The sequence below is a fragment of the Aptenodytes forsteri genome, unplaced genomic scaffold (genome assembly GCF_000699145.1).
Source record: "Aptenodytes forsteri isolate BGI_AS27 unplaced genomic scaffold, ASM69914v1 Scaffold207, whole genome shotgun sequence".
In the NCBI taxonomy this organism is placed as follows: Eukaryota; Metazoa; Chordata; class Aves; order Sphenisciformes; family Spheniscidae; genus Aptenodytes; species Aptenodytes forsteri.
The window spans coordinates 1,607,996-1,620,277 of record NW_008794836.1 but is presented as its reverse complement, the minus strand read 5'-3'; the positions used below and the strand labels follow the sequence as shown (position 1 = coordinate 1,620,277).

Genomic DNA, 12,282 nt, shown 5'->3' with positions numbered 1-12,282 from the left:
TAGTATAATGTGAGCGGGTTCAGTTAATAAAACTACCTCAATTTTGTAATTCTTGGAAATGACTATGATACAATTCTGTAAAATTGAAGTATAGATACTATCAAGAAAAAATAGAAATACAAAAATAATCAGTGGTGATTTTTTAAAAAAAATAAGAGTTTATGAATATTTAAGTCTTCAAAGTTTATTTGTTTTTTATGAGTAGCTGTTCCATGCGATAACCAAGATTTTATCACTTATTCTATAATTGCAAAATATATTACCTGTTACCACAGTTAGATAAAGTGGATTTTTATGAAAAGATTTCCTTAATTTATTGTGGCTATACTTGAATTTGTGTATATGCATTATCAGTATTAATACTATAAATATTTCTTAGACGAATTAGAAAGTTGAGCATACCTGTATAATGTATAGTAAAATTGTGTAAAAATATTTGTCCATTCATGAAGCAATTGGAGCATTGTTAGAAATGTACTCCTATCATGCAGCATAAAGCTAAAAAACCCCTAATATTTCTTTGTGTTTTTTTTTCTTTTCTGTTGTACTGATTCCTATAGGAACATATTTAACAAATGAAGCAAAAGGAGCTGAAGATGCACCTGATGCCGACACAGCCATTATCAATGCAGAAGGCAGCCAAGTCAATGCAGAGGAGAAAAAAGAGTATTTCATTTAGATGCAGAGCTAGAATCTTGGAGTTTTACTTATCAGGCTGACTGCTGGAGAAAACTGGCTATCATTTCTCAGAATTCATTTCTGCCATCTTCTGCTATCTTAATTAACTCGCATACCTGCTATAAGTAGCCAGTTTATGCCAACAATCAGCTGTTGACGTCATCATTCTAGAATTACAGTATCATGCGTAAAGCAGGACATTTCTTATTGCCTAAAATTCATATCCACTGCTCTCTTAACATACAGTGCTTGAATATACAGCCTTAACAATGTTAATCACCATCTTAATCCAAGTTTTCCACATTTTTAAATGTTGTGCAGCTTGCTTCTTTTTCAGTTTTCTTTTATCATGTCCCTACTAGTGTGTCATAGAACAATATTCATAACAAATACTATTAGGTAAGGACCTAATTTACTTACATAAAATGTTAAGTCTAAGATTAGAGGTTTACCAAGAATGTTTTATACATGTCTATCTATAATTCAAAAAGCAACTTGTTTTTGAGACATATGCCCTAGGAAACACAAACTGAAATCTTTTTAGTATAGTTTCTTGTATGCCTGGATTTGGTGGAAAAAAACCTATCAGTCCGCTGATTTTTTTGTTTTATTTTGCTTTGTTTTGTTATGTTTTAAATGGTACCTTGACAACAGTGCCATGTTTCAGTGGTGAAAACATGCTGAATAGCTATACAGATTCTGCAAAGTTAGATAATAGTGCTTCATTTGAAACAAATTTGTCCTGCCTTTTTACTGCTTTTTGGGATCGCAAACATTAGAGAACTTTCTGAGGAATTTCTGTTTTTATAATTTATTTGCTTCACATGAACTCACCTGCCTACTCAAATTTGAAGTGTTCATGGGGCACAACTGCAAGGCATTTTAGTATCTGTATATAGTGCATATAATAAATTCAATTAAACATTATTTGATACATATTTAACTTTTTTGGCAGTAGCTAAGTCAGTCACAAGTAAGCATTTTCTAATGTCCATTATATCCCTTTAGCTATGACTCAAATTAATATTCTGAGTAGATAACATGTATTAGTATTCTTTTGTCTGTATGTCCTAGCACTGTTCAGCAGCAAACTTTTCTAGTTCTTGTTAATTTTTTCTTTGTTATACAATGGAAGCACAATGTTATATGGAAAGGTAGTTTTAAGCTAACAACCAGTGCACAGCCTCAGGTTTTAAATTACAACCACATTTGATTACTATCCTTAAAAAATACTATTGAGTTGCTAAAATTCTCGATTTTTAATTTGGCAGTTCCAGAGCTGCTTCTCTAAGTTGGTTTGCCAAAAAAAAAGAAAAAAGAAAAAAAAAAGAAAAAAATAGAAGTGTTAAAACAAAAGATATATGTTTTGTGTATACAGTAAATGGACTAATTCTTTATATTAAATTCCTGTCTATGCATTTTGTGAGGTACAAACTTATGTCACCGTGAATGATAGAGAATTCCTGCCATGCTTTTAGCTCCACAGTGAAAGTCTCTGTTTGGATTATTTCTGAATTTTTTTGTGTAATTGACAGCTGAAAAATCACATGCTCTTAAATATGACAACAAAACACTGTAAGCCCATCGGCTTATTTCCTCTTCCAATGAAATAAAAAGGTTGCCATAACAGCTCTTGGAAATGATTCTACACTGGAGAACGCAAGTTGGTCTAGCCGGAGCTTGTCTTGCTCCTAAGTTTTGCACCTTTGACAAAAGAGTATTTCTCTCTGGTTGCTGTACTTGTGAGGCCTAAAAGCATGATGGTCTGCTGTAAAGGACTTTCTCCTGGGATTTTATTTTTGTGTGGGGAAGGGAGAGTTTGGAATATGACATCATGTGGTATGGTAAAATGGAAGATAAAGGTGCTGTGTCAGATTATTTATCAGAAGAGTATAAACCTTTTAAGGACAATATGAGAGTATTTTAATTGTTTTTGTTGAAACATTTATCTTGTTAATTTCTAAGAAAAAAGGGTGACGTCAATCAAAGCAGCACTTTTTTTCAAAATATACAGACATAAATAATATGATGTGGTTGAGTGTTAACATAATAAATCATATACAGTATGACATTTTAAAGAAATAAGTCTGCATTGATGTGATTGCATGCTTGTTTTTACAGTTCACTCCATACCCATCTGTGGAAAAATGCAATAATATGTTAATATAATATGGTAGTTTGAGAGAACCAGGTAGGTGCTACTAGACACATTGAAAACTAGTATAGGTTTACAAGATATTCATGTCTTTCAAAACATACACATGTAAAAGGCTGGCAAAGGAAGTCATTCAGTTTAATACCAAAAATATGGGTTCTTGTCACAACAGTAAGTTACGTTAGCTACAGTGCAGTATCACGTACGACAAGGTTTTATTTCAGGACCTGGGGCCCAGTTCAACTAAGCATTTAAGCACATGCTCAGCTTCAGGTGTCGGAGAAGTTCCATTGGACTGTAAGGCACTATTCATATGCTTAAAAATAAGTGCTTCCCTGGATGAGGGCCTTATTTGCCCAAGTGGAATTCCCCACCAGCGTGGTGTTTGCGCCTTTTTTCATTCTTCCTAACTCCAGCTTGTTTGAATAATAGGGTTGTTGCTTGAACCATTACCCAACCAAGGTCAGGTAGGACCTTCAAAAGCAGGATTGCCTTTGGGGTAACCATTTCAAACCATTTTCTCCAGTGGCATAGAAACAGCATTTAAACTTTGCAAAAAAAGATATAAATTGTATTGTTAAAATAGGTTATCTGTTTGGTTTTCAATTAAAAGTTCCCACATGTGCTCATTTTTAATGCGGTTGATCTTCCGTTATCTTGCACCTGGGGGCATCCCTTGCATCTGTGCAAAGCACGTGTGAAAAACCCCACACCGAGCATTCTACCTGGATAGCACTTTGCAGGCCTGTCTGGTCTTCATGGGTTTAAATTACTACACTAGCTGTAAAGAGGCATCCCTCTTCTTTGTAAGCAGAACCATGGCTCAACACTAATGACATTCAGTAGGCTAAAAGCCAGTCGTCTGTTCCCTTTGTCCAAGATCCCATTCTGAAATACCGCTTTTATTATTATGGTGTGAGGTATCCAGCGAATGTGTAAAATGGGGGCTCTGAATGGGAACCACCCTCGCTAAAATGTATGTGACATCCTCTCCCACACGCACTTGCAGAGTAGTTTTCTCAAGACCAGGTAGCTAGTTTCTGCCAGTGTACTGTTTACAGTGTCGATTGCTGATTATTTTTAAACTTTCTGATGTAGATTTTTTTTTTTTTAATGCTTCAAGAACATTCTCATGATCTGAACGAGAAAGCGGTGCATCAGAAGACAAGGGGTGCATCCTCCCGCTCTTTTAGTGTCATCTGACAAACCAAGAAACAGTTTAAGGAACCTGATGTTTAACTTGAGGCTCAGAATTTAAGCTAGAACACTTTAAAAAGTTTCCACATTACTTAAGGATGGTTCGTCTTGCACTGAGACTCCCTCTATAAAGGAATACATGAAGAAAACCAACTTTTCTAAATAAGACATGGAAGTTAACATCTTGTGTATTTTCATTACAGTATAATATATAAATAACAATTTCAATGAGAAGAAAGGACAGAATCATCTGTAATTATGTAATTCATGATTGTAACAGCACTGGTTACCATGTACGCACATGTACAGTAGCTATTTCAACAGTTACAGTGTAGTTACATGTAATTCCCTGTAACATAGCAGTTATAGTGTAATTTAGTGCCACTTATTGTAAAGTGTTACCAAAAGGAAAATGGAGTTCTTACCTTTACAATTCCATTCAAATTAAAGGTAAGTTTATTAAATTAGCACCATAAATCTGATATTGCATTTCTTAATTAAGGAGGTGATTTAAAACTTCATGTTCACACTGCAGCTTCCCCCACCGCTTACCCAGACTCCTCCAAGTGTCTGATCTCTACAGTCCTAGGAACTGGTAATCTGTGATGAACATACCAAAAATCCAGCTACTTCAACTTCAATTGAATAAGCTGTCTAATAGAGAAAAACAAACAACAACAACAAAAATAAGGAGTAATGCTTTTTATTAAGTGGCACAAAGTACACACTAAAAACTATGCAAAAATATAGGTAAATACAGTGTACTTACATGTAAGTATCTTGTACTTGCTGTGTATGGATATTGGAAAAACCGTGTAATTATAATATGCATTTTGATTATTCCAAGCAGGGGGATGACCCCTAACAGTCACAAGGAAAAACTGGAAGGTACATATACAAGCAGTGGATATCCTAATGCAATATGTGTAATTCCTCTACTTGCAATGACAACTAATTTATAAAAATGCTTATACCACTCCTCATTCTCACTAGCTTTGCTTTCCATTTCTTTGAGGCCCATTAAATATCACTGAAACACCTTTAGGCAAAGTAAGACGCTGACTCCGCTAATGGCTTTGCTGCCAGCACTCTGTATGTCTGGCAACACTGTTCTGTAATCTATTTCTGGCTCAACAGCACAAGTTTCCTCTTTCTTTCTGTCCTCAAGGGAGCCTAGTATGTTAAGATGCTGAAATATGCTGCCATATGCCCTGGTATTTTTAGCATGAACAACAGAGAAAGAGAGAGAGAGAGCGCTGCATTCTTCTGACCCCTATTTTGCTGAATCACCTCACCTGGAATTTCCACTACTTGCTCAGTAACGCCAGGTAATCTTAAATTGTAAGTACAAAATGCTTCCATCAAAGTACAGAGGATGCCTTTAATGATAAAGCTAACGTTTTGTAAACGTGAAGTTTTGTATTACTGATCTTTTTATTTCTCGCCACTTTTCCATCATACCCTTCCAGAAGGAATGCACCGAAAGACAGATAACATAGAAAAGCAAAAGAAGAAAAGAGTATTGTAAGCCTTCTTGTGGTTGCCATTGCTATAACCCTCCTTTGTGTCCTGTGTAACAGGCAAATAGATGTATTTAGCAACTGCCATTAGCATCATTCCACACTATGCTGTTCCTAGAATATGACATCTACCTCTTAGTCTAAATACTAGCTATGAGATATTTGTATACATTTTAGATACTACTGAATATTTGGTGTGGTCTTGAAATGAGATCACTGTTGGGTTTTTTTTCTGTTAAAAATAGAAAAAAAAAATTGCCTGGGTTTAATTCTTGCGCAACTGCCATTAGCATCATTCCACACTATGCTGTTCCTAGAATATGACATCTACCTCTTAGTCTAAATACTAGCTATGAGATATTTGTATACATTTTAGATACTACTGAATATTTGGTGTGGTCTTGAAATGAGATCACTGTTGGGTTTTTTTTCTGTTAAAAATAGAAAAAAAAAATTGCCTGGGTTCATAATTCTTGCCCTGTTCTTTACTAATTTTGGGATAGTTTGAGCTTTCAACAGGGCATAAGGACACAGCCTCAGCTGGTATAAATCAGCTTCACTCTGTTGCCTTAAATGTGGGCCAATTTACACTGGCTGGGGATTCATCCCAAACAGCTTAAAAATAAACTGCTATAACACATCAATATTTAGTCAGCACTAGATAATGATGTGCAATCCAACTGCAACACAATTCTGTCCAGTAAGGCACGCAGGTTTGAAGAGAAACTTTTAAAAGCACATGCAAGCTTTTGAATTAAATATGCAATACCAATACTGTTGAGATATTCTGACTCTTACTTATTTAAACATATTATTGCCAGGGCTTGTTTACATTAAAAACACTCAATGCGTGGGGGACAGGGAAGGACTATTGCAAACAGTAAGAGAAAATTAAATGGATAGAGCAGCCTTTGATGTCAACAGAGCAGCGTAGGAACTTATCGAGAGTGGGACTTCCTACATGATTTTTCAGAGTGGACCTAGTACCTCTAAAGCAAATGGGAGTTACCTACTTGGCATTAACAGAAGCTAGCACAGTTCCTTCTTGCTATCGATGAATCTAACCCAGCACTTTCCACTTGTTTTAACTCAGGAGGAAACAAGGGTACAAACATGGTTTAACAGCACACTTCTGTATCACTCCACATCCTCAGGATGCTCCAAGCTTTGTGCGCTTCCAGCAGCCCTTAAGGGAATTCTTCCAGCATCTAGGAATCATCTTGTTGCCAAGCCATGTTAATTTTCTTCAGCAATGTTTAATGTACTCACAACCAGACAGAAGATGGTGTGGAGCCAATATGATGACTCTACAGTACTAGGGGCTTCCAGAGCCTCTCAGTAGATGGCAAAAAAAAATTCTTCGTGGCTTCTGTGTTTACTATAGATCTGCCCTCCATGTTCTGTGTCTTAAGTCATTTATTCTCTGCTGGGCTAAAAGCAGCGGTCTAATTGGAAAGGAGGTAGGAAAAAAAAGTCTCTCCTCTAAACAGAGCAGTCTGTGTTACTATTAAAGAACAGTTCAAGGATTTTTATTTCTTCTTTTTTTTAAGATTTCAGGTGCAAAGCCAAGCCTGTTGGGGTCAGCACTTTAGCACTTTCCCTGTGTTCAGGGTCAAGCCAGCAGTGTTTCATGTGTGAGCTCTGATCTCACATTTCAGCACAAACTACAGACAGCCTTACCCTGCCCTTATGCATAGTGATGAAAATCACTGATGCTATTTTCTTCTAAACATACTCATTTTCTTGGTGTTGTTCTACAATGAAATCATTGAAGGCTTTTCATAATGGGTTCAAAAGGAGGGGTTTTAAAGTAATAGCTTGTAAAGAAAATAATAATGATGATCATCAACTGTTTATGTTGATTATGAAGAGGAGGAAAATCTTTAATTGCTGGACTGAATTCTTTATTACTTCCTCTTTTTCTCCTTTCTATGCATATTGATTAATGTTAGTAAATATGCAGTTGCACATGTTGTCCTTTTTCAGTGACAGCAGATTTGCTTATACCCCTATATAGCTTCCATAGAAATATGCAAATATGACCTACAATCATCTGTTTCTGCCTAAACAGTGAGCCAAGAGAGTGAACTCATGGATCACTGGATTCATATATGTCCTGCTTCCATAAAAGTTGGGTACAGTATGCCTATTGATTTCAAAAGAACAGGGCTCCAGTCCTTAATGCCCATGTTTGAGTTGCTATTTAGCTCTTTTCCAACAGAATTATAAAGCAATCTTTGTGCATCCTTTACTTTTAGCCTAGATATTTTATAACTACAAAACCCCTTCAGTTCAGTAGGAAGTTTCCTAGAATAAATAATAAGGCATAATTTGTGAAAGGACTGTAACAACTTCATCTATTCATAGTCAGTGTAAGTGTATTCTCCTAGGAACTCCCGTGTACTCTGCTCTTACACTGGCAATTTATGGCCTTGGGAAGGATATATTTGAACGGTTCAGAAATACAACCACTAACCTGTAAACAAAATCCGTGGGAATTAAACATATTGCACTGATGATGAGACACGTTTACTTCATTTGATTTCCTCATTAATAACTTTAAGCAGACAAAATGCATATTGTAATGTTAGGTACATGACACTTGCATGTTGCTATGCCTATATACTTACAAAGTATTCAATGTGTACTTAGTGGCGCTTAAAAAATGTCATGTACAATTCTTCTAAACATTCTTACAGGGTTCCCATTTGCACTTCATCTTTCAGAAAAGTCTTGTCAGAAAATTGTCTGATGAATATTATTGAAAAAAAATAAAATTTCAATTTTAGTTATCTGTTGGACATTTCTGAATTGTCTATTCTTTTAATATATTTCCTGGTGCTTGCCAGTTTGGCAGTGGAGTTGATTTAGACCAGTGGCTGTACACACAGACTGTTCATTGAGCAGATTTTGCTGTTTCTAGTAGAACTGTTATAATCATATACTTCTCTAATATAAGTAATAGTAATTCTGAGATTTTAAACAGTTATCCAAGAAAATAATCTGTGAGACACTGGTATTTTACAGATAATTACAAATTCTATTATTTTATTTGATGTTTATATACTATTTACTGTGCATTGCTTTATAGTTTCTTCTGACTGACAAAGTAACAATTTTTGGATGCTGTCCTCACTGTAGGAGAAATTCATCCTTATGAAGAGGTCAAGTGCTGAAAAAGCACTTAAGCCCGTGGGACTTAAATGGTGGCTTAGCCCTCTTGAAGGAGCTAGAGAATTCGTGCAAGGTTTTCTACACCACTTATCATGCTTCAGTTCATGTTATAAAGGGCAAGAAGGCCACCGGTCTCAAAGGGAGAAAGACAAATGTCACAGGGAAGAGGAAATTCTGAGAGGGTCTGTGTTTATGAAAAAGAAACAAGTCCCAGATACAGAGAGAGACACTAACAGAGTTTGGTACTTCCGTGCAGAGGATATCGCAGTGCTGTTGCGCATCTCTGATGGCAGAGCTTTCCTGTGACCTAAACTAAGCACGCATTTGACAAATGTACAGCCCTGTTGGATTCAGCAGATTTGTTCTTCTCTTTATTACTTCTTTTCACTAAACCAAAATGTTTCCCCTTAAGCAATTTTTAATGTGCAATAATGTACTTTTTAAATACAGCAACAATGCAGATTTCCACATGATCCTCAAAGTCATATGCCCATGATTTAGGGCAAAGCATGCTGCAAATCTACGGTGTACCCAAGGAAAGTGACACAGTCCAGCAAATGACACAATCCACCACCGGATTTATCGTTTTCTGCTTTGTGCCTTTCCCTGGCCGAGAGTAGATTCTTACAGTGATCTCCCTAACCTGTTATGTCCCTCACATGATTCCTTTTAAAAAAAAGAGTCCTAAATCTATAAATGCCGGTAAGGGATCTCTTTCATCAACAGCCGACAAAATACTCGCCCTCCTCCCCACCTTCTGTAGTAATAAAAGACAAGAGTCCCTTTTTGTCTGGGTTAATTTGTGAAAGGACTGTAACAACTTCATCTATTCATAGTCAGTGTAAGTGTATTCTCCTAGGAACTCCCGTGTACTCTGCTCTTACACTGGCAATTTATGGCCTTGGGAAGGATATATTTGAACGGTTCAGAAATACAACCACTAACCTGTAAACAAAATCCGTGGGAATTAAACATATTGCACTGATGATGAGACACGTTTACTTCATTTGATTTCCTCATTAATAACTTTAAGCAGACAAAATGCATATTGTAATGTTAGGTACATGACACTTGCATGTTGCTATGCCTATATACTTACAAAGTATTCAATGTGTACTTAGTGGCGCTTAAAAAATGTCATGTACAATTCTTCTAAACATTCTTACAGGGTTCCCATTTGCACTTCATCTTTCAGAAAAGTCTTGTCAGAAAATTGTCTGATGAATATTATTGAAAAAAAATAAAATTTCAATTTTAGTTATCTGTTGGACATTTCTGAATTGTCTATTCTTTTAATATATTTCCTGGTGCTTGCCAGTTTGGCAGTGGAGTTGATTTAGACCAGTGGCTGTACACACAGACTGTTCATTGAGCAGATTTTGCTGTTTCTAGTAGAACTGTTATAATCATATACTTCTCTAATATAAGTAATAGTAATTCTGAGATTTTAAACAGTTATCCAAGAAAATAATCTGTGAGACACTGGTATTTTACAGATAATTACAAATTCTATTATTTTATTTGATGTTTATATACTATTTACTGTGCATTGCTTTATAGTTTCTTCTGACTGACAAAGTAACAATTTTTGGATGCTGTCCTCACTGTAGGAGAAATTCATCCTTATGAAGAGGTCAAGTGCTGAAAAAGCACTTAAGCCCGTGGGACTTAAATGGTGGCTTAGCCCTCTTGAAGGAGCTAGAGAATTCGTGCAAGGTTTTCTACACCACTTATCATGCTTCAGTTCATGTTATAAAGGGCAAGAAGGCCACCGGTCTCAAAGGGAGAAAGACAAATGTCACAGGGAAGAGGAAATTCTGAGAGGGTCTGTGTTTATGAAAAAGAAACAAGTCCCAGATACAGAGAGAGACACTAACAGAGTTTGGTACTTCCGTGCAGAGGATATCGCAGTGCTGTTGCGCATCTCTGATGGCAGAGCTTTCCTGTGACCTAAACTAAGCACGCATTTGACAAATGTACAGCCCTGTTGGATTCAGCAGATTTGTTCTTCTCTTTATTACTTCTTTTCACTAAACCAAAATGTTTCCCCTTAAGCAATTTTTAATGTGCAATAATGTACTTTTTAAATACAGCAACAATGCAGATTTCCACATGATCCTCAAAGTCATATGCCCATGTTTTAGGGCAAAGCATGCTGCAAATCTACGGTGTACCCAAGGAAAGTGACACAGTCCAGCAAGACACAATCCACCACCGGATTTATCGTTTTCTGCTTTGTGCCTTTCCCTGGCCGAGAGTAGATTCTTACAGTGATCTCCCTAACCTGTTATGTCCCTCACATGATTCCTTTTAAAAAAAAGAGTCCTAAATCTATAAATGCCGGTAAGGGATCTCTTTCATCAACAGCCGACAAAATACTCGCCCTCCTCCCCACCTTCTGTAGTAATAAAAGACAAGAGTCCCTTTTTGTCTGGGTTTTTGGTTTGGGTTTGTTGGTTGAGTGTGTTGTTCGGGGGGGGGGGGGTTGCAATAGGAATGCTGTAAGGGGAAACAACCATGATTTCTTTTAAACTGTAAAGGCTGCTTGAAATTTCATTGAATACTGAGAATAATTTTGTTGAATACAGAGTCTCTGTACCAGACTGTCACGGCATTATACACTGGTATGAAAGAGAGTCTACTTACCCCTTTTAATAGTCATCAGGTACCTATATGAAGATATACACACTTTTTCAAAAGTAGCATTCCAGAGCAACACTTGGCCAAGCTTTGTTGGTAAGTCTAAGGTAAGGTAAGTGCAATTAGTGAAATTCAGAGATAATCAAGTGGGGATAATGAAGATGATTCCTTGCTTGACAAAAGAGTCACAGTACATTGCCTTCTGGTTCTGCTTCAAGCACTTGGCAACATCCTGAGCCATGGGAGGGCACTTTTGATTAGCTCTGGGCTACTTACTTGCCCTAGCTCTTGCTCCTGCTGAGTTCGTAGCAATAGCTTCTCTGCTGCTCAAGGCTAAGAGGCTAGGGCCTTATTGATTCTGCAAGCTGCATGCAGGAAGAAAAGAAGACAGAGAGTGTTTTTAAGCAAGCCGGAAAGATTTTTTAGAAAGAGGCCTCGTCTTTATTCTGTGGCAACTTACAGGAAATTAGCACTAATGTCAGCTGGTAAGGATAGTAACCGTCCCTGCTTGGTGTATGGCGGGGGAGTACATCCTGCGGGTTGTGCCAGCTGGCTGGATGAAAGAGGGAGGGAGCGGAGAGAGGAGGCAAAGCTGTGCACGTGCCAGGAGCATGGGAGACAGGTTTGTCCCTCTCTAGGTGTAGGACAAAAGGGGAGCCTGTTACTTTTCTTTTCGCTCTGTGTTCACTTCTAGAGTTTCAGCTAAAAGGGGTGCAAAAAGAAACTGGTCCAACCAGCAGAATCACAGAGCTACTGAACAGAGAGATACATTCTCCAAAACACTGATGCCAACACCTGGCAAACAGGCAGTACTTCCTGCTTCAAGGGCTTTGAGTTGATTGAACTTACAGAGAGGTAGGAATTTATAAGATACAAAGAAAGGAAGAAGAAGAAACAAGCAAATCTGAATTTGGACCT

The 12,282-nt window shown here is 37.1% G+C and overlaps 1 protein-coding gene across 1 annotated transcript in view; it reads left to right on the top strand.

Annotated features, from left to right (window-relative positions):
- Positions 1–1,987, top strand: part of CADM2 (cell adhesion molecule 2) — a 196,220-nt gene extending 194,233 nt beyond the window's left edge. The window contains exon 10 of the mRNA XM_009274511.1: positions 561–1,987. Within this exon, the coding sequence (XP_009272786.1) occupies positions 561–679 (119 nt within the window). The 3' untranslated portion in view covers positions 680–1,987. The remainder of the gene's footprint in view (positions 1–560) is intronic.
- Positions 1,988–12,282: the final 10,295 nt, after the last annotated feature.